Source organism: Microcaecilia unicolor, chromosome 8 (genome assembly GCF_901765095.1).
Source record: "Microcaecilia unicolor chromosome 8, aMicUni1.1, whole genome shotgun sequence".
Taxonomy (NCBI): Eukaryota; Metazoa; Chordata; class Amphibia; order Gymnophiona; family Siphonopidae; genus Microcaecilia; species Microcaecilia unicolor.
Window position 1 is genome coordinate 57,930,493 of NC_044038.1, and position 20,839 is coordinate 57,951,331.

General features: G+C 47.2%; 1 protein-coding gene across 3 annotated transcripts in view; it reads left to right on the top strand.

Moving 5' to 3' along the window:
• The window catches only part of ABCA3 (ATP binding cassette subfamily A member 3), a 338,890-nt gene that overhangs the window by 29,804 nt on the left and 288,247 nt on the right, over positions 1-20,839 (top strand). For all 3 annotated transcript variants that reach the window (XM_030211949.1, XM_030211951.1, XM_030211950.1), the window contains exons 3-5: positions 9,845-10,097; positions 17,550-17,677; positions 17,942-18,107. In XM_030211949.1, the coding sequence (XP_030067809.1) occupies positions 9,845-10,097; positions 17,550-17,677; positions 17,942-18,107 (547 nt within the window). The remainder of the gene's footprint in view (positions 1-9,844; positions 10,098-17,549; positions 17,678-17,941; positions 18,108-20,839) is intronic.

The window sequence follows — 20,839 nt, forward strand, 5'->3', positions numbered from 1 at the left end:
TACCAGTGGAAGGTGGTGTGGCACTTAAGGATATGCAAGACAGTCGGCTAAAGGCCTTTTTAAAACTTGCCTTTGAGGTGGCCGCTTTGACACTTCAAGCTTCTGTTTGTAGTTCTTATGTGGCTAGAGCTTGTGTCAGTTGGCTACATTCTGTCATGGATTCGATTTCGGAGTCTGATATGCCGGGAACTCCTCAGATGTCACTGATGGATATTGGGCTGGCGTACTTGGCGGATGCCTTGTATGATTTGGTCCGTGCTTCGGCCAAACTCATGGCCTTGACCGTTTCCTCTAGACGTCTTCTGTGGCTCCGTCATTGGGCTGCAGATATGGCCTCTAAGCAACGGCTCATTAAATTGCCTTTCCAAGGGAAATAGCTTTTTGGGGAAGACCTAGAAAAGATTGTTAAAGATTTGGGGGATTCCAAATCTCAGCGTCTTCCAGAGGATAGACCCAAGTCTACTTCCAGGCAGGGAGCCTCGAGGTCGCGTTTCAGAGAGAAGCGACGGTATCGCCTGGGGCGGTCCAACACAGCCTTTCAGCGTCCTCGTTTTGGGCAGCGTTCTTCCTTTCGCAACGAGAAGCATCCGGCTGGACCCCCCTCATCAGGGAGCTCCTTCTCCGGCCTCCTAATGATGGGGCGCAGGTCCACTCGGTAGGAGAGCAGATCGGTGGTTGGCTTTCTCTGTTTCTTCCAGAGTGGGCCAGAATTACTTTGGAACAGTGGGTCCTCGATGTGGTGCTAGAATTGTTCTCCCCTGTCACAGACTTTTTTTCTGGAGTCCCGCTGTGTATTGTGGGCCAAGAGGACAGCGGTTCTGCAGTGTTTGCGAGACCTGCTAAGGATAGGGGCTATCGTGCCTGTTCCTCCTCTCGAAAGGCGCACAGGTCGGTACTCCATCTTCTGTGTGGTTCCAAAGAAGGGAGGGTCTTTTTGGCCTATTCTTGATCTCAGAAAAGTAAACCAGTTTTTTGCGGGTTCGTCACTTCCGCAAGGAGACATTAAGGGCAGTTATTGCTGCTGTTCAACCAGGCGAGTTTATGATGGCTCTCGATTTGAGGGAAGCTTATCTGCACATTCCCATTTGGCAGCCCCATCAGAGATTTCTCAGATTTGCGGTGCTGGGTCAGCACTTCCAGTTTCGGGCCCTTCCTTTCGGAATGGCCACTGCCCCACGCACTTTTTCCATGGTGATGGTGGTGGCATTCCTGTGGAAGGAGGGAATTCGAGTGCATCCATATCTCGAAGACTGACTGATTCGGGCGGCGACGACAGCAGAGGAGAGTCGAGTGGTCACCGACCGAGTGATTGCGGTGTTGCAATCCTTAGGTTGGGTGGTCAATATGGACAAGAGTCATCTGGTTCCTATTCAGTCTGGAGTATCTTGGAGTGCAGTTCGATACGAAGCGGGGGAAGGTGTTTCTCCCTGAGGGGCGAAGGATCAAATTGCTTTCTCAGGTACGGACCTTATTGAGTCATCGTGCTCCCCGAGTGTGGGACTATGTTTAGCTTCTTGGTTCCATGACGGCGACCTTGGAGGTCATTCCATGGGCAAGGGCTCACATGCGGCCTCTTCAGAATTTCCTTTTGAGCAGATGGTCGCCGACGTCGCTGGATTATCAACGACGCCTTCCTTGGTCGAGTCGGGCCAGGGACAGTCTCGCGTGGTGGCTCCGGTCAGCCAACTTGCAGAAGGGTGTTTTCTCTGGCGTCTCCCAGTTGGGTGGTAGTCGTGACGGATGCCAGCCTTGCGGGCTGGGGAGCCCATTGTATTCATCGAGTAGCCCAGGGATCATGGACCCCCCTCTCAAAGCGACTTGGCCGATAAATCGTCTGGAGTTGCGAGCAGTCATGAATGGACTGCGGAGTTTTCAGGACCTTCTGCAGGGGCAGGCGGTTCATGTATTCTCGGACAACACCATGCTGATGGCCTACATCAATCGGCAGGGGGGCACTCACAATCTTCCCTTGGTAATGGAAGTGTCTCGTCTTCTAGTATGGGCGGAAACGCATGTTCAGAGTCTGTCAGCAGCGCACATTGCGGGTCAAGACAGTGTTCAAGCGGATTTTCTCAGCCGGACTCTTTTGGACGTAGCGGAATGGATGCTGTCCTGTCAACATTGGGGAAGACCAGTAATGGATCTCATGGTCATGGCTTGCAATGCGAAAGTTCCCCAGTTCTTCAGCCACAAACGGCAGCCAGGATCCGCAGGATTGGACGCTGTTCTCCAGCCATGGCTGGAACAACAGCTACTGTATGTTTTTCCTCAGTGGCCTCTGATAGGGAGAGTTCTTTGCCGCATAGGGCGGCATCGGGCGCCGGTCGTCCTAGTGGCCCCAGACTGGCCCCGACGGCCGTGCTATGCAGATCTCGTTCGAGCACTCTCAGAGCCACCATTGTGATTTCTGGTGACTCCCGATCTGCTGCATCAAGGGCCAGTTCAGATGGAAAATCCCTCCCACTTTGGTCTTACGGCCTGGCTATTGAGAGGTGGCAGCTGAGGAAGAAGGGATTTTCAGGACCAGTCATTGCCACTCTTTTGGGGGCACGGAAGCAGTCTACTTCAGCAGCGTACGTGCGAGTGTGGAAAGGTTTCTCAGCGTGGTGTGCTTTGCGTGCTAAATCGCCTTTTCGTGTGCACATTCCGGTTATTCTGGAGTTCCTTCAGGATGGACTTCAAAAGGGATTGGCATATAATTCCCTTCGAGTGCAGGTGGCCGCGCTAGCTTGTTTTAGGGGCAAACTGGACGGTTCCTGTTTAGCAGCTCACTCTGCTGTGGTCCGTTTCCTACGCGGGGCTCTTCGGCTTCGGCCTCCTCTGCGGCAGCTGTGCCCAGCGTGGCATTTGAATGTGGTACTGCGAGCCCTCCAGGCCCCACCGTTTGAGCTGTTGAATAGGGTTTCTGAGAAGGATCTAACGCTTAAGACAATGTTTTTGGTGTCCATTGCTTCAGCTAGGAGGATTTCTGAAATTCAGGCTTTGTCTTCCAGAGATCTTTTTTTGCAGTTTTCTGAAGCAGGGGTGTTGATCTGGATGGTGCCGTCGTTTCTACCTAAAGTGGTTTCGGCTTTCCATGTCAATCAGGTGGTTTATCTTCCGTCTTATCGAAGAGAGGATTATCCGGGGGAGTTTGCCTCACTCCGTTTCCTGGACTTGCAGAGAGCCTTGTTTCGGTACTTGCAGATCTCTAATGAGTTTCGACGCTCAGATCATCTCTTTGTGCTCTTGTCGGGATCGAAAAGAGGTTAGGCGGCTTCTAAGGCTTCCATTGCTTGCTGGATTAGGGAAGCCATTGGAGCAGCGTATCTGCTACAAGGGCGGGCGTATTCTACTCGGGCACAGGCGGCTTCTTGGGCGGAGGCCTTATCTCTGGAAGAGATTTGTCGGGCGGCTACTTGGGCGTCCCATCATACTTTTGCGAAGCATTGCAGGCTAGACGTGTCTGCTTTGGAGGATGCGAGTTTTGGGATGGGAGTGTTGTCACGGGGAGCGTCGGCTTTTCCACCCTACTTAAGGAATGCTTTGGTACATTCCACTAGTTCCTGGATTCATCTGCTGCAAGTGACAAGGAAGGTAAAATTATGTCTTACCTGATAATTTTCTTTCCTTTAACGCAGCAGATGAATCCAGGATCCCTCCCTAGTTCAGCCAACGTTTTTTTCATTTTCCGTTCAGTGTGGCTATTTTTTCCTTCCGGGTTCTCTTTTTGCAGAGTACAGACAGATATGGGAACACGAAAAGGATTCTGATTTCTGGATCAAGTTGCAGTTATTTCGAAGTTCTTATTTGGTTCTCTGTTTTTCATAGTGAGGATGGTTTCTGGTTGTTATTGGTTACATATTTTTGACCTTGGCAAATGCTTATGAATGACATACTAACTGAGGAAGGAGCTGGCCGTCTGGCATCACTGCTTTTAGTTTGTTTATCTCTGTCTCCACCTGCTGGTAGGCGGACTTATCTTACTAGTTCCTGGATTCATCTGCTGCATTAAAGGAAAGAAAATTATCAGTAAGACATAATTTTACCATATTTCAGTTACCTGTTATTGTTTGCTGATTTCACTTCTTTTGCTTTATTGTTCAATTTTTAAAGACAATAAACATTCCTTTTCAGTTTATTGCCTCTGCCCTCTCTGGACTGATAAAGAATCCTGGTAGTTTGTGTGTTGGGGGTCTGTGAGTGGTTCCTGGGAACTGTGGGACCACTGGGAATGTGGCTCCAGTAACTGAGAAATCACTGGGGATTTGAGAGCAGGAGAGTTGCCCAGAGGCTGTCGTGACCCAGTCGATAGGAGGAGGGTGCTAGTGTAGAGCTTGAGCAGCAGGTGCAGGCTGACCTGAGCTGTGCTAGGGATAGACCTTCTAAGGGGCCATGGGGTAACCCCAGGCGGGTGGCTAGGCATTTTGTGACAAGGGGATTGGTTCCATGTGTAAGGTTCTGCTGTGTTCAGTGGAATAGTTCTTGGGTGGCTGGTCTTCTCCTGCTGGCCTCAGGTTCTTGGGTGGTTAAGCTCCTTCTTGGCAGCTGTTGAATTAAGCTGTTTTGTACCAGAAAGGGGGCATCCTGTGGGATGTAAGAGCTCGGTATCACCTCCGAGAATCCTTGGCCTCTGTGGCCCAGTCGCCTGTCTTCTATAATGACCATTCCAGGTCCCAGTTGGCGGCAACATGTCGTCCTACTTTTCTTTGGACAGGCAGTGAAGACAGATTTTTTTCTAACAGCTAGGACAGCTAGTAGTCCATTTCTGTGCTTACATTCTTTTTCTTGGTTTTCTCCCATCAGCTGGGCTTACTGGTATAGTACCCTGGCACTTTTGCTGTGTGGCTTCTCTTGCACCTAGCATTTCTTACAGAGCTTTAAGGTTGCAGAATAACTTTTGATCATAGTCGGCTAGGAGTGGGCTTAAATTCAGTGGATGCTGGTTTATGACCAAAACTGCTGGTTCAGGTTCCACCGTGGCTTGTCTTCCTTAGTGCTGTATGATGCATACGCTTTCTGGCTCTTGGCTACACTGGTTTTCTCCTATACGTAGATCTGTCAGCCAGTTCTAGGGCCAAGCCTCACCGTCTTTTCACACTCTCTCAAAGCAGATAGCTCGGGCTTTGCAGCCAGTTCTGATGTCCAATGCCCATGTCAAGTTTGGCACACTCTTTGGGTTAGGGTTTTTTTTGTTGTTTTTTTTTTGTTGTGGATGGATCCAGACCAGTTGATGCCAGGCCTGGAGAATGCAAGTCTCAGAGGCTGAGTAAGACCAAACCTCTCGCTGCCTTTAAATTCCCTCTCTCTCCTCTTTTGTGTCAGGCGGCCTCATGCTCGGGCCTGACACATTCAACGTTCAGGGGTCTCCCATCTCCTGGTGCTCCGCTGTTCTCCCTGTCAGGAAGGATTATTAAGCTTCCAGTATCTTCCATGTCTCCTGGTGATGGAGCTTGGTTTGCTCCTTGGATCTCATGGCGGGACACCTTTCCAGGTTCCTGGAGGGGTTGGACAACATTTTCGTGGCCCGATGGTTTTTGGTCAGCTAAGCAGCAGGAGTTCTCCCATTCCACTGAACATTTCTCTTGGAATCTCCAGGTTTAATTCATCCCCATTTCTGGCTGTTCTAGCCGCTTTGCAAATTCTATTTTAGAGGCTGTCCCGGGTGCAGCTGGGACACAGGAGGTTTTTTCCTATTCATTTGTTATTTCTATGGAAGAAAACTTCTTTACGCCTGGCATTGCTTTTGCACAAGTCGATTGGGTGTTAATAGTTTTCCTTTTCATCAGGGGAACTGTACTTCAGTATAGCAGGAGCTTCTCTACTATTCTTGGATCTTGAGGAACAGGCATTCCTATTCTTCTCTTTTCCATCAGATGATTGCAGGGATTGTGTTCATTGAAGCCGTTCTGAATTGTTGGTAAGGTCTTAGCGTTTTCCCTTTTCTGTGGCCCTGTTTCCAGGTCACGGTAGTGGTAGCAGCCTTCCTTCGCAGAGCTACAGCGCAGGCTGTTGCATACCTGCTGTTAGGCTGATTTGCAACTCCTGTAGTCATGAGAGTCGGCCTGATTCTTCCTAGAGGTAGCTTGTTGCCAAACAATGGTGCATCCAAATCAACACCACAGTCGGCATCAAGGACTCTCAACACCAGTGAGTTGTCCTCCATGTTGTCTATGACGGAGTTCGGTGTTGTCTGCGCAACTTTAAAGAGCCTAGGCTTGGTTCCTTAGCCTGAGGGAATCCTTTTCTTCCTGTTTCTCTTCTCCAAAGCATTGGCATTGGACCTTTTCTACTAGGACCTGGAGTCTGAAGATATGTTACAGTCCTGGGGACACTGGCCTCCTTCTCGGACATTCTTCCTTGGGCCAGATTCCTCATCGGGTCACTTCTGTGGTTCCTTCTCAGCTGTTGGTCAGTATCTCTTGTGGACTCCAGTTAAACTCATCCACAGCTGGTGGTTTTGCCACTGCCTTCCTTGGCCAACTCAGTGGTTCTCCTTTGTCTTTGCAGGTGTCTAGCTGTGCCTAGACAGCTAGAGCATGCCGTTGTAGCAGGCAACAGTTTTTAGACTTCTTCCAGAGCTCCGCCAGTCGTCTCTTCCTGCATTGCCAGACCTGGAATCAAGGGCTGGCACTTTTAGTGTGGTACTTGTATGTCTTGCCTCATGCTTGACTCAGCAGATGTTTTTGGCTGTCCCAGCCAGTCATTTGTTTTACTTTTGCCTCTTGGCAGCCGTTGCGCCATAGCACAGTTGTGGGTTAAGCTCCCTTTTCTGGGAAAGCTGTTTGTGGAGGTCTGGGCAAGTTGGTGGAAGATCTTGGTCACTCAGACTTTTGCTGTCTTTTTTTCGGGATAGATCTGAAGGTCCGCTCCGTTGGGTTCAAGCTAGCCCTCCTTTTATCTATGCCAGGTGTTATTGTCCAGGGCACTTTATTTTTTGTCGCAGATCTGAGTATCTGAGCACGGTTGAGGAAATCCAACATATGGAGTTTATCCTGCTAGGGTGACGGTATGTTCAGGCCCTGCTTTCCACCTCAGATGCTTTCAGCCTTTCGTCGCCATTTTCCTTTGATTCTTTCTGCTGCCTAGTCTCTAGCCATGGGCTTCTACTCTTTTGGAAGTCAATTAGTGCCGTTGATCAGACTTGTAGCTCTCCCTGACCCATGACAGCCAGATGTAACGAGGCTTTTTCAATCAAACCTAACTTGCTTGTGGATAATTCTTCCAGCTGGAGACCGAACTCCGGTTGAGCTGTAGAATTTTTTTTCTGGGTAGTAGCCTATTGGGTTTTCCAGGTGGAAATGGGGCAGGCGGTGACCTGGTCCTCTTGGCTTATCTTCTTCAGACTCTGTCTTTGATTAGCTCTGCTCGATTGGATGCATCTTGTGGTGTTTCGTGCTGTCCTTGGAAGTTTTCAGTTCCCACCCTACTTCAGGACTGCTTTGCTACATCCCACAAATCTCTGGATTCATCTGCTGCTGATGCTAAGGAACAAAAAATTGTCTGTCTTGATCATTTTTTTTTTCCTTTAGTCGCAGCAGATGAATCCAGCTCTAGTCCAACCCTGTTTTTTTGTTGCAGTTTCTGAAGGTTATTTCTGTCATTTGAACTGTGTTATTCATTTTTTTCACTTTCAGATGGACTGTTGTAATTGGTCTACAGGTTTGAAGTTCTTGGATTATCCCATTTTCCTGTGTGGGAAGGAGAAATGTTCTAATTAATTTCCTTCTGCTTTGTAATGAGAAATACTGATCACCAAGGAACATTCCATCCTATAAGACAGTGTTGAATTGCACTATCTCCACCTGCTGGTAGATGGACATAACCCACAAGTCTCTGGATTCATCTGCTGCGACCAAAGAAAAGAAAATTATCAGGTAAGACATAATTTTTCGTTCAGCACAGCTGACTCAAAGTGAAACAGACTCCTCACCGACCATATTCAACCTAATGATGATACCCTTGGCCAAACTACTATCAAATCAAAACCTCAACCCATACATATATGCTGATGATGTAACGATCTACATCCCATTCAAACAAGACCTAAAAGAAATTTCCAATGAAATCAACCAAAGTCTACATACCATGTACTCCTGGGCAGATGCATTTAAGTTGAAACTTAATGCAGAAAAAACCCAATGCCTAATACTCACCTCTCAACACAATACGAACAAATTTACCATCATCAACACACCAAAACTAAATCTACCAATTTCGGAAACCCTAAAAATTCTTGGCGTTACCATTGATCGGCACCTAACACTTGAGAATCGCGCGAAAAACACAACCAAAAAGATGTTCCACTCAATGTGGAAATTAAAAAGAGTAAGACCATTCTTCCCAAGGACCGTCTTCCGTAATCTGGCACAGTCATTAGTACTCAGTCATCTAGACTACTGCAACTCTCTCTATGCTGGCTGCAAAGAGCAAATACTCAAAAAAACTCCAAACAGCCCAGAACACGGCAGCCAGACTCATATTCGGAAAATCAAAATACGAAAGTGCCAAACCCCTATGAGAGAAGCTACACTGGCTCCCACTCAAAGAACGCATCACGTTCAAAGTATGTACCCTAGTTCACAAAATCATCCACGGCGAAGCCCCAGTCTACATGTCAGACCTGATAGACCTACCACCCAGGAATGCTAAAAAATCATCTTGCACATTCCTTAATCTTCATTTCCCCAACTGCAAAGGTCTAAAATACAAATTAATGCACGCATCAACCTTTTCCTATATGAGCACGCAATTCTGGAACGCGCTGCCATGCAACATAAAAGCGATCAATGAAATGAACAACTTCCGCAAACTACTGAAGACCCATCTCTTTGACAAGATATACCACAAAGATCAACACATGTGAAACTCCCCACATATATCCAGAAATATTTAATAATGCCTTCTGTCATATTACTATCATGTATTCCATTACCATGTAACCCAAAATCCTTCTGTAATACCAAATGTCTATTCTCTTCTTATTTCCACTATCCATGATGTATTGTAAGCCGCATTGAGCCTGCAAAGAGGTGGGAAAATGTGGGATACAAATGCAATAAATAAAATAAATACATAAAATAAAATATAACTATGGTATATTTTGCCAATATTTCTTGCCTAGGAATTTCCTTCTGTAGTTTTAGACTTGGATTAGGTTTGGTCGAAGTGGGACTCTTAACATGCTGTGAACTACATGGGATTCCCTTTCCCCTCCCCTCAAATCTTCCAGTTTTAAAGCTTTTTTTTTTTTTTTTTTTTCTATGTAGCTCGGCCATTGCAGTGAATAATCCATTGGCTAGCATCATAAAATATAGCTCCCCCAACCAAACTCCCTCAACAAACACATCTCATATCTGACCATTGGATATTGCCACTGTGCAGTGGCTGGGATTTCTCCCTATCTCCACCCCAGTGGTGTGAACACCACCTTCATAGTATTCCCAACTAGGCCAAAAAAGCTGAACATGGGATTAGGAATTGAACCTTGATGTTCTGAGCCAACAATAATGGCCCTACCATTATTGCTCAAAACTGGAATGTACGTTCAGTTCAAAGAAAAAAAAAAGTGCCAGCAAGAAGCATGAAAAGAATTTAGAAAATGCTATGTACAATGTTTTTGAAAGAGGCTACTCAGCTTGCACAGGCCTGCTGCTCCCTACTATATTAATATGTTAGCCTGCACCAAAAATGTGTAAACTTGAATACAGCACTGGACTTTGTCCAAATGAAATTAGCATAAACACTATCCGTGGATTTATAAAGGTTCTGTACCATAGGCTTCCATTTCAGTAGTACAGTTAGCCTTCACATAGGGGTATACTATACTAGAAAGTGTAATGGATCTTCTTTCTTTCTTCTATAGAAACGACAAATCCTAGTCACCATCATTGAGGTATCCCTGCCTCTGCTGTTTGCAGCCATTCTTATTGCATTGCGTGACAAAGTGCAAGGTGTCGTCCATCCCAATGCCACATATTTCCATACACTGTCTGTCAAGGAGCTGCCTTGGTTTTTCCATTCCTTTCAGTGGGAACTGGCGTATGTACCCTCCAACAGCATAGCAGTAAAGGACATTGCAGAAGCAGTGGAGAAAGCTGTACATGTCAACATAAGAGGTCAGTGTTAGGGTTTTAACTGGCTTTTGGAATACACAGGGAAAAGTGATTTCCAACATGTGGATCTTGGAATTGGGAGCTGGAGGGATCACAAAGCACATTTTGAGTTCTAGTTGCTCTTGTGCCACGTTTGTATGACCCAGGAAAGTCACTTCACTGCCATGTTTATCTCCTCAGCTGTAACTTGTAGACAACATTGGTCTTCCATAGCGTCCCACAGATTAATCCAGAGACTTGTGGGTTATGTCCCTCTATCAGCAGGTGGAGATAGAGAGAGAACTTCAGAGGTTTACTATATATATGTGGTCATGTGCAGTCACCTTAACTTCAGTATTCTCTCTATCTAGCAGGTGGATGATCATATCTGTGCAGCTCTGGATTGATTGGCTCCTGGCCTGGTCCCCTGGGTCTAGTTGAGCTTCTGGGGTCTGAGGTGTCCAGGTCCTGGGACTTGGGTGCACACCTGGTGGTGCCAGGTCCCTCCCTCCCTCCCCCTTCAACCCCTCTTCTCTGCCTGACTGGGTTTGTGGTTCTCACTCTCCTGACTTTAAAAGGAGTTTGAGGTTTCTTTTGCTCCGGCGTCCTCTCCTGCCTTAAAAAAAAAAATAAATAAAAACCATTTGAGCACTGTTAAAAAAAAAAAAAAATCTGTCCGAGATTTGTCCAGCACGGCAAGCTCATGGCGGATTGCAGTACCGGCTGAATGGTGTGAGGACCGACTTGGCATGTGACAGCGATTCCCGAAAGGGTGAGTAGTCATTATCCTATCTGCGCCAGTGGGCAGAGCAAAAGCGGCTCCCAGTGTGGGAGCCACTGGGCTGCTGCAGTTTCCCGTGCTGGAGTTCCACTGTACAGCCCAACTCCGTGGAGCAGTATGCTCCTTTCTTCCCAGCTCATTTTGGTGGGCGCAGGGCACTAGTTTTCTTGGGTGTGCATGCGCGCTTGATGGCTCCATCTTTCTTGCCACTCCACATGGCAATGCTGAAGCCCCAGCGCTCCCCTGGGGCCTGATCTGCTTGCGATTCAGGCAGTTTTATATGTAGGCTTTTCAGAAATGTGACTGGGGAACTGGTGTGGATCACTCCCTGTTTCTTCATATTGGTTATTTAAGGGCTTCTAGGAAAGGAGGCCTGGAGAGGTTTGCAGACTCCTGTGGGAGTCCTCGGGTCTCCCACAGCTTTCCAGGGGCGAGGTCGGAGACCCATTAGTCCCCTGCAGCTGTTCTATGACAGCGAGAGCCTTAAGCTGCAGCTTGGAAAGTACTGACTATCTGAAAGTCTTCTGGTAGAGATGCCTGTGCTTCACTTGGTGATTTTCACTAAGAATATTTCTGGACCCTCATTAATGGAAGGGAGAAAGAGATCAGGATTAGGGATCCTACTGTAGGTTTTTCACTCTTTCCCTCTTCCCCTTTCTCATAGCATGGCAGTACAGTTTGTTTAGTAGTCAGGCTTAGGGCTGTTGACTCCATGTTTATGTGAGAAATGTTACATTTTCAGGCTAGTGCAGGCCAGTGTTGCCAGTTACCCGATCCCCAAACCCGCCCAAAAAGTTCACACCCCGCCCCCACTGTCATCAGCTCCCCCTCGCTGTCATCAACCCCGCCTCCTCTGTTATCAGCCCCGCCTAATACATCATCAAGCCCGCCCAAAATGTCATCAAACCCCGCCCAAAACGTCATTAGCCCCGCCCCCGCGGCCTGAAAAACCGCACAAAAATAGTGGGAAAACCCAAAAAATAGCCCAAAAAACCGTGACCCTCAGCGGACAAAAATTTCCTGCAGCGGGTCGCGGAAAACCGCCCAATTGGGCGGGAAAATCGCCCACCTGGCAACCGTGGTGCAGGCCTCTCAGGTTTCTCTCTGTTTCCATGGTAATCCTGCACCCTCTGTGCTGCCCTGGTGGCGTTTGTTGTGTGTGTACTGTTTACATCAAACTATTGAGGAGGGTGGCTGGCCTTTCAGCCTGAAGGTTACAGGTTTAAGGCTGGTTTTATCCACTGTGGGCTCAGCTAGATTTCCAGTGGGGCATATTTTATTTCATTCTCTCTTATTGCTTGCCTGGCCAAGTAGTTCTTGCATGACTGGAACAGTTATCAGAACTCTACAGTACTAAAGATTGCCCTTCTCTCTCTCTCTTTGCACACTGATACTGGCTACACCTTTGCATACTAGCCTCAGCTCCCCCGGTATCTGCAGCGTACCCGGTACCTCTAATTGCTTCTATGGTATTTTTGGCATCTTTTCATGGTATGGGGTACCTAAATTTCATGAGGAGTGGTCCAGGAGCTACTTCAGGGTAGAGGTAGCTTAATAGTTGTTGCAATCAGCTGAGAGTAAGCACAGAGCTCTAGGGGTACTGCTTCACGACCCACTGCAGCTTGCTGTCTGTAGTGCGCAATGGTGCAACAGCCATATTCTGCTACACCATCTGTCTCTGGTTCTCAGCCGCACTTGTTAGCTCCAATGCGCAGCAGTTATAGTGTACAGTCACACCAGCCAATTCTCGTCTCTATCTGTAAGAAATTAGCGCTGGCTTAGGCATCAGACCACTGATGTGGCTTCCAAGTCACATTTGGCAACCTGCCTTTTGGAAGTAATCTTGGGACTGGAGAAGATCTAGGGCAGTTGGGTAAAGACCTGAGGGACTTCCAAATCTCGGAGATTGCCAGGGGACGAGTTTAAGGATTATTTTTAATCTGCTTGGTTTTGTCGTAGGTTTTGTGGGGCCAGGAAAACCACTTTCAGGGTTTCCACTTCCACTAGAACAAGCCACCTGGCTGCTGGTAGAATGAGCTCTGTTTCAACTCCAGGTCAACCTATGCCTGCTGCATCTTCCAATGATGGAGTCTCAGTTCACTCCTCAGGCAGGACTCCTGCACTGGTTTCAGGAGGAGTGGACCAAGATTACCTCAGCTCAGATGTCTTAGTTTTTCTATTGCACAGTTACAACCTGGACTTCACTACAGATTTTTCTTGGAGTCTACATGCAAGCTCAAACGCTGTCAGGCAGTTCTTGCCACCTTGCCAATGTTTCTTCCTTTAGGCACAGTCGAGTCTGTCCCCAGTTGCAATTGGGGAATGGGAAGTTGTTCCCTTTGCTTTGTAGTTCTAACCAGGGAGCTTCCTTCCAGCTTTGGACATCATAAGCGTCTAGGGTGTTTACGGTTCAGCTTTTCACAATGGGAACCTTGCAGTGTATAATAGTTCTGTCTGGTGGGGAGAGTTTCTAGCCTCCCTGAACCTCAAGGAAACTTACTTTCATATTCCCAGTGCTGCTAGCTGCAGAAGGATAGAAGGATCTTAGCGATTTATGACCATGTCATTCAGCCTTTCCATGTTGCCGAGGACATTTTTGCAAGGTCATGGTGTCAGCTTTCCTTCGTGAGGATGGATTGCAGGTTCAGCCATACCTCGTGACTGCCTGATTTGCGGCTCTCTCTATCAAGAGACTCTGCAAACTTCATCCAAGATACCTACTCGTCTTCAGTCCGTAGGATTGGTAATGTGTCACCAAGAGTCAGTTGTTTCCCTTACAAATCTTGGCTTATCTTGGAGTGCTGTTCCATATAGGCTTGGGAAGTCCTTTCTTTCTTTTGCTCCTCAGCAACAGGTGCCAACCCAAGTCAGGTTTTACTTTCTGTACCAAGTACAGGATATGGGAATAGGTTCAAGTTATGGGCTCAAGGTTCTCTTTTTTGGGCATTCCCCCATGGGCCTGAGTTGTATCAGACCACTTCAGGGGTTCCTTCTCTGCTTTGGTCCCCATTTCTATGGTTCCCTTCAAGCCAACTTAGTCTCAATGGGTGCTTTCAACACAGCTTTCTGCTGATATTTCAGTTCTGTCTTCCTGAAGGTGGCTATCTGCAGCTTGTAGGCTGCTAGGCTGTGCCGTAGCTGGCGGCAACAGATTTCAGATCCCTTCCAGATGGCAGACAGTCAACTGCCTCCTCACTTGCCAGATGTAGTCAAGGCAGGCTTATTTGCTAGTTTTCTTCTATGATTTGTTTTGGGTGTCAAATAAACAGACATTTGTGGCAGTCACAGCCTGCCATTTAATGTGGTTGCGCTGCTGGGTGGTGAATGCAGCTTCTAATGATGGCTTGTTCAGCTCATTTTTCAGGGCAACTATTGTTTGAGGACTCCATGAAGTTGGTGGAAGACCTGGGTGACTTTTAGACTCAGCATCTTCCTGAGGACATGTCTACAAGTTCTTTTCGGTTGGGTCAGGCTCGCCCTTATCTTTACGACACCAGGGCTATCGTCCTGGGCAGCCTAGTTTTCTTTAGCAATCCAGTCCAGGCAGGTTCTCGGAACTCCTGACTTCATCCATTTGAGATCCTCTGGATTTCTACTAGTGACAGGGGCACAGTGCTGTCTTTTCTGCATACGGTGGTTTCTGCCTTCCATCCCTTTCCACCTTTTTCTCTTCCTGCTTCTTCAATGTTTACCATATACTTCTATACTATTTGGAAGTGACCAGCGAGTTCCGTTGGTCAACTCTTTGCTTCTTGCTTTGCTCGGGACCATAGGAAGGTACCATAAGAAGGCTCACCATTTTTAGATTGGCAGATGTGGGCATAGTGGTTTTGATGTCAGGAGGAGCAGACTTTTTGTAGAATAGGCGTCAGTGTGAAGCTGAAGAGCTGTTTCGCATAAGTGACATTTTATTCAAAATCCTTTTAGGGGAGCAGCTGCTCCCCTTGCACCCCACCTAGCTATGTCTCTGCATAGTGGGGCAGTTCCTGGGATGACCCACTGAGCAGAAGTGACTTTCTACATAGCCTTATGCACTGCTAAAGACTGTAGCGGTCTTCTAGTGCTCACCATTTTAAGATTAGCAGATGTAGTGGTGGCAGGATCAGAAGCAGACATATTCAGAACCTGGAGAGCCTTAGGTTTATAGGAAGGTGGCGACTCCTTATGAAACACCCACACTGCAGTAGGATCATCAGATTCCTGACCTGCTGAGCAGAATTGCCTCCCAGCATACCCTCATGTTGTCGTCTGGCTGGTCTCAAGAAAGGGAATCTGGTTTCAAGTGCTGCAGAGGCTGTTGGGTGAGTGAGGCAATTTCTTCAGCTGGCCTCTGTATGGGACAATCTCTTCTGTTGTGGGTGGCAGAGCTTTTTTCCAGAGCGCAGTTGACTTCCTTTTCCGTGTCCTGTCTGGCTTTCGTGGCTGCAGTTTGGCCACTTGGTCCACTGTCCTTCCATTGCCAGCAGTGGCGTAGCTATGTGGGGCCTGAGGGGGCCTGGGTCCCCGTAGATTTGGCCCTGGCCCCCTGCCGACGATTCCCTTGAACCCCCCTCCCGCCACCAACCCTCCCCCGCCGTCGCCGCCCGCCCCGCCGCCGCATCAGATACCTTGTTTGCTGGTGGGGGTCTCCAAATCCCGCCAACCGAAGAGAGTCTTCTTCAGCGCCGGAGTAGCGCCTTCATTCAACGAAGTTCCTGGTGCGATCAGCTGTTTCTGATGCCTTACGTCCTGCACCGTGCATGTAGCCCCGTGCAGGACGTAAGGCATCAGAAACAGCTGATCACACCAGGAACCCTTGTTGAACGAAGGTGCTACTCCGGTGCTGAAGAAGACTCTGTTCGGCTGACGGGGTTCGGGGACCACCGCCAGCAAACAAGGTATCTGATGTGGCGGCGGGGCAGACGGCGATGGCGAGGGAGGGTTGGTGGCGGGAGCGGGGGTTCAAGGGGGCCGTCGGCAGGGGGGGTCCAATGTGGGGGGGGGGGGCGGCTAAACAGTGCCCCCCCCCCACCTCGGGCTCTGGCTTCCCCCTCCCGGCGAGGTCTGGCTACGCCCCTGCTTGCCAAGCTTTGCAGGCTTGGCGTGGCAGTGCTAGGCATTCCAGATTAGACGTGGCAGCGCATGTAACCGCAGCCTGTGGATTATTGCTCCAGTCTGCTGAGGTTGTAGTACCCTGCCCCACTTGAGGACTGCTTTGGTACATCCCACAAGTCTCTGGATTGATCTGTGGGATGCTATGGAAAGTAAAATTAGTTCTTACCTGATAATTTTCTTTCCATTAGTCCCAACAGAGGCCCGCCCTTTGTTGTTCTGGGTTGAGTGTTTTCTTCTAGTTGCCTCAGTTTCATCAGATTCCTTCATTTGATTTTTGGCTACAAAAAAAAAAAAGCAAAACAAATCAAAACATAAAGGAAACCTTCTGTTACCCTCCCACAGGAGCGGTTGAGGAGCTTACATGGGCTTTATGCAGGCAGGAGAGGACTTCTTTTTCCTTCTTCCACTGCTTTGGTATCGACAATACTGAAGTTAAGGTGACTGCACATGACCACATATAGTAAACCTCTGAAGCTCTCTCTATCTCCGCCTGCTGGTAGAGGGACACAACCCACAAGTCTCTGGATTGATCTCTTGGGACTAATGGAAAAAAAATTATCAGCTAAAGCACTAATTTTACCTTCCTTTTGCTGTCACTGCTTTCAGTTGGAAATAACATGTTAAATTTTCCTATTGTACTCTTCTGTACCCAAGACTCCAGCTGGAAGGAAGGGGCTTTAGTATTTGGCTCATTCCCCTTTCCAAACATTCTCCAGGAAGGGAAAATCATGCCTCTAAAGATCAATACATTTCTTATTTGAAATGTTAAAAATCAGCAAGTATCACGGTGCCAGCCTATCACTAATGTCTACGCAGCCTATCAAATCACAGGTTCCCAGTGGAAATATGTATTTCCATAGGGAGGAATCCTCTTGCTCTTCTATTATGTCCCTGGTCACCTTCATGAAATGTCTTACTGTCTTTCAGAACTAATGATCAGGCATAGTAGTGTAGTAACCTAGGTCTTTCAGTTCACACATGATTTTTTTCAATGATTAATAACTTAAATCATATCTGTTTGCTGATGCATTTGGATGTTAAGTATTCCTTTTAGGTAAGGTGAATAATTTTGGCAACTTGGCTCAAAACTAGAGAGCAATTTTCTGTGCTTATTTTGTCCTGTACTCCTTGCTATAGTTGAAGTGTAACTTTTTTGCCTTTCCTTCCACCACTATAGATGTTATTGTAAACCACCATGAAGGCACAGCCATTGGCAATTAATTAAATGTGAATAAACTTGAATTAATGGCTCCCATGCTTTTAGAAGCCTGTGTTGATAGCTTGCTACATTCCTCAGTGTCTTGAAAAATATCACCAGGGCAATCTGGCTCAACAAACTGCTAAAATTTTGTCTTCTTTTTTGTGAGATATCTGTTGCTGCTCTCTGAGAATCTAGTCAGTGGTGTTTTGTCTCACTCCGGTTCTCATCATGTTGTGATCTGAATGTCGTGAAACATCTGGACAGCCTGGCCCATGACGGGATCTTCAGCAGCATTTTTTTGTTATTGATATGCTAAACTTGTGTCTAAAGAGATGACTTTGTTAAACCCTAATTGCGCTGTCACTCTGAGATACTATTGTCTGTGTGTGTTCTTTTGTAGCACGAGGCTTTGCCACGGAAAAGGATTTTGACAATTATATAAAATTCAATAACAATTCAGGCAATGTACTTGCTGCCCTGATTTTCGATCACCAGTTTGGCCACAGCAAAGAGCCCTTACCGCTGCAGGTAAGGAAGTGATCAGATAGCTTTGTAATCTCAGGCAGGCTTATTCAGGGCTTTTGATGGAGTCTAAACCTCTTGCTTGAATGTTCCATCCCATTTCCACAGACACAGAGATTACCATTGTTTTTACAGTCTCCTTGCTGTCCCCTACACATTATATTTGGGTCTCACAACTTTACTCCCCCCACCACCCACATTTATTTCCTCTTCCACCTTCATGCACAGATTACATTTGTTGTGATTCCTTTTTAACTTTTCTTTCCTTAGGTTAAGTACCATCTGCGGTTTAAATATAGTCCTCGAAATTCCCCACAAAGTGAGCAGACAGAACTGAATCTAAACCAGGACCGAGACTGGCACACGCGATTCCTCTTTCCGCTTTTCCAGTTACCAGGTCCCCGTGAGGCTACATTCCCTGATGGAGGAACACCAGGTAAGTAATACTTAGTTACATAGATCTATCTGATGACTTTCTACATAGTGATAACAGGATCAGATAAAGAAAGCTATGCGTATAGTAATGAAGGAATATAATATCCTGTCATCATACAAGGTGTTTATCAGATTCTGTGTTGGGCAGGGTCTAGTTTTTATCCCTCCACCCCATAAGGTGATACCCAAATGCTAGAGGAAGTACAAATACCAATACAATACTTGTATACTGCTAATACAATTGAATTAACGAACAACCAAATATCAATTGATACTGATATTTGGTGGTTTGTTAATTCAGTTGTATAAACATCAAAAGAAAAATTAAACGATCAAATAAAAATGTTTTAATTTTTCTCAGAGGACACGCAGACTTGCATATTCTTACACATGGGTAGACGCTGTTCCGCATTGCCCGGTCCAGCATTTGTAAGTACATAAGTATTGCCACACTGGGACAGACCAAAGGTCCATCAAGCCCAGCATCCTCTTTCCAACAGTGGCCAATCCAGGTCACAAATACCTGGCAAAATCCCAAAAAAGTACAAAACATTTTACGCTGCTTATCCCAGAAATAAGCAGTGGATTTTCCCCAATTCAGTTTAATAATGGTCTATGGACTTTTCCTTTAGGAAGCAGTCAAGACCTTTTATTTAATCCCGCTAAGCTAACCGCCTTTACCACATTCTATTGCAACGAATTCCAGAGTTTAATTACACGTTGAGTGAAGAAAAAATTTCTCTGATTTGTATTCAGATTACTACTTTGTAGCTTCATCGTATGCCTCCTAGTCCTAGTATTTTTGGAAAGAGTAAACAAATGATTCATGTCTACCTGTTCCACGCCACTCATTATTTTATAGACCTCTATCGTATCTCCCCTCAGCCGTCTTTTCTCCAAGCTGAAGAGCTCTAGATGCTTCAGCCTTTCCTCATAGGGAAGTTGTCCCATCCCCTTTATTGTTTTTGTTGCCCTTCTCTGTACCTTTCCTAATTCCACTATCTTTTTTTGAGATGCGGCGACCAGAATTGAACTTGGTATTCAAGGTGCAGTCGCACCATGGACTGATACAAAGGCATTATAACATCCTCATATTTGTTTTCCATTCCTTTCCTAATAATACCTAACATTCTATTTGCTTTCTTAGCCGTCGCAGTAAAAAGAGCTTTGTGAAGTACGAGCCGCGTTCCACTGCTCATGCTCGAGTGCCTTCCTTCCCGCTGTGAGAACATGGTCCTCTCAGATTTGTTTTTTCCACGTGAAGAGAAGCTGATCTTTTTGGTCTCTCTTCACATGCCCGGTAAAAGAACTATTTTTGAGTGCCTTCGGCCTTTCATTTCTCTTTTATTTCAGATTTGTTAAAAAAAAAACAAACCCAAGCCTTATTTTATTAGTATTTTTTTGCCCACATTTAAGTTTCCTTTATTTTCAATGTAGGCTACTTTTAGGCCCTGACTCTGGTCGGATACTCCGCTTTTCATTCCTTCACCCCTTTTTCAGGCACCATCGAGTCATTTGATTTGACCGGCGAGGTCTTCCCCCATCCCTGTCCACAAAGACTTCCAGTGGCATCAAGCGTTGTACCCAGTTCAACTGGACCATCTTGGGAAATGACACCCATTCTTGGTGTCTTCAGTGTCTTGGGCCCAACCATAACCCTGCTAACTGTGTTCTCTGTCTTCATGTGAAGAAGACGACTCAGGTTTCCGGGAAGGCTCAACATTTTTGGAGCCAGGTCCGGTTCCTCGACATGGATGTTGAGTGTCTCATTGGTAAGCATGACTGCTTCAAGACCTCATGACACTGGGAGCAATGAGGCATCGAGTGGGTCTCCACCTGTCTCAAGGCCTTAAGCTGTGCAGGCCCCCTGGAACCGTCCATCATCTGACCCAACCCCGAGGTGACATGAGGATTTGACGTTGTCCTTTTCGTCACAGAGGAGCATGGGTGATGTGTTTCGGGTGAAGGCCAAGAAGCACCATCATTGATCACCCTCGATACGCTGTGCCGGAACAAAGGATTCGGCACCTGATCCTGCTCCTGTATTGGTCCCAGCGGTTCTGCAACTTGTGTCTCAGCCGACGCCCCAGCTTTTCCCGATTTCTGCCCTTAATGAGCGCTCATGCAGTGCTGTGCTTCGGTATCAGGGGGTGCTTGCGTCTGCCACACCTTCCGCTGTGGCTCCGCCTGGCCCTCAGTCTGATGCAGCCTCCGGTGCCACTTGTGGCCCTGGTGTCGACTGGCACCCAGGGCAGTACCCCCTCGATGTCGGTGGAGTAAGCGTTACTGGAGTCGAGGCAGGAGCCAGTCTCTTGATGCTACTCTCGAGGATATGGCTCCTCTGTTTCGAGGCAGGCTAGGTCTTGGACATCCCATAGGGAGATTCTATCCGACACTGAAAGGAGACAATCTCCGCCATAGAGTCTTTCTTTCCCATCTTTTCCCATCTTTCGTGAAGGAAATGGCTGATGCCATTCCATTTCCTTTAGAGGTGGAGGATGAGCCCAGGACCATGATGCCCGAGGTCCTGGACTATACATCTCCTAAAGAGGTTAAGACTCCTTTCCACAAGGTATTCGAGGCAGCCCTCGTCTGGAACTGGGCATCCCCTCTGTCGGGCCCTGTTGTCCCCAAGAAGGTTGACACCCAGTATCAGATCCATGGTGAGCCTGGGTTTGTAAGGCCTCAGTTGCCTCACAACTCCATGGTGGTGGAATCCGCTCTCAAAAGAGC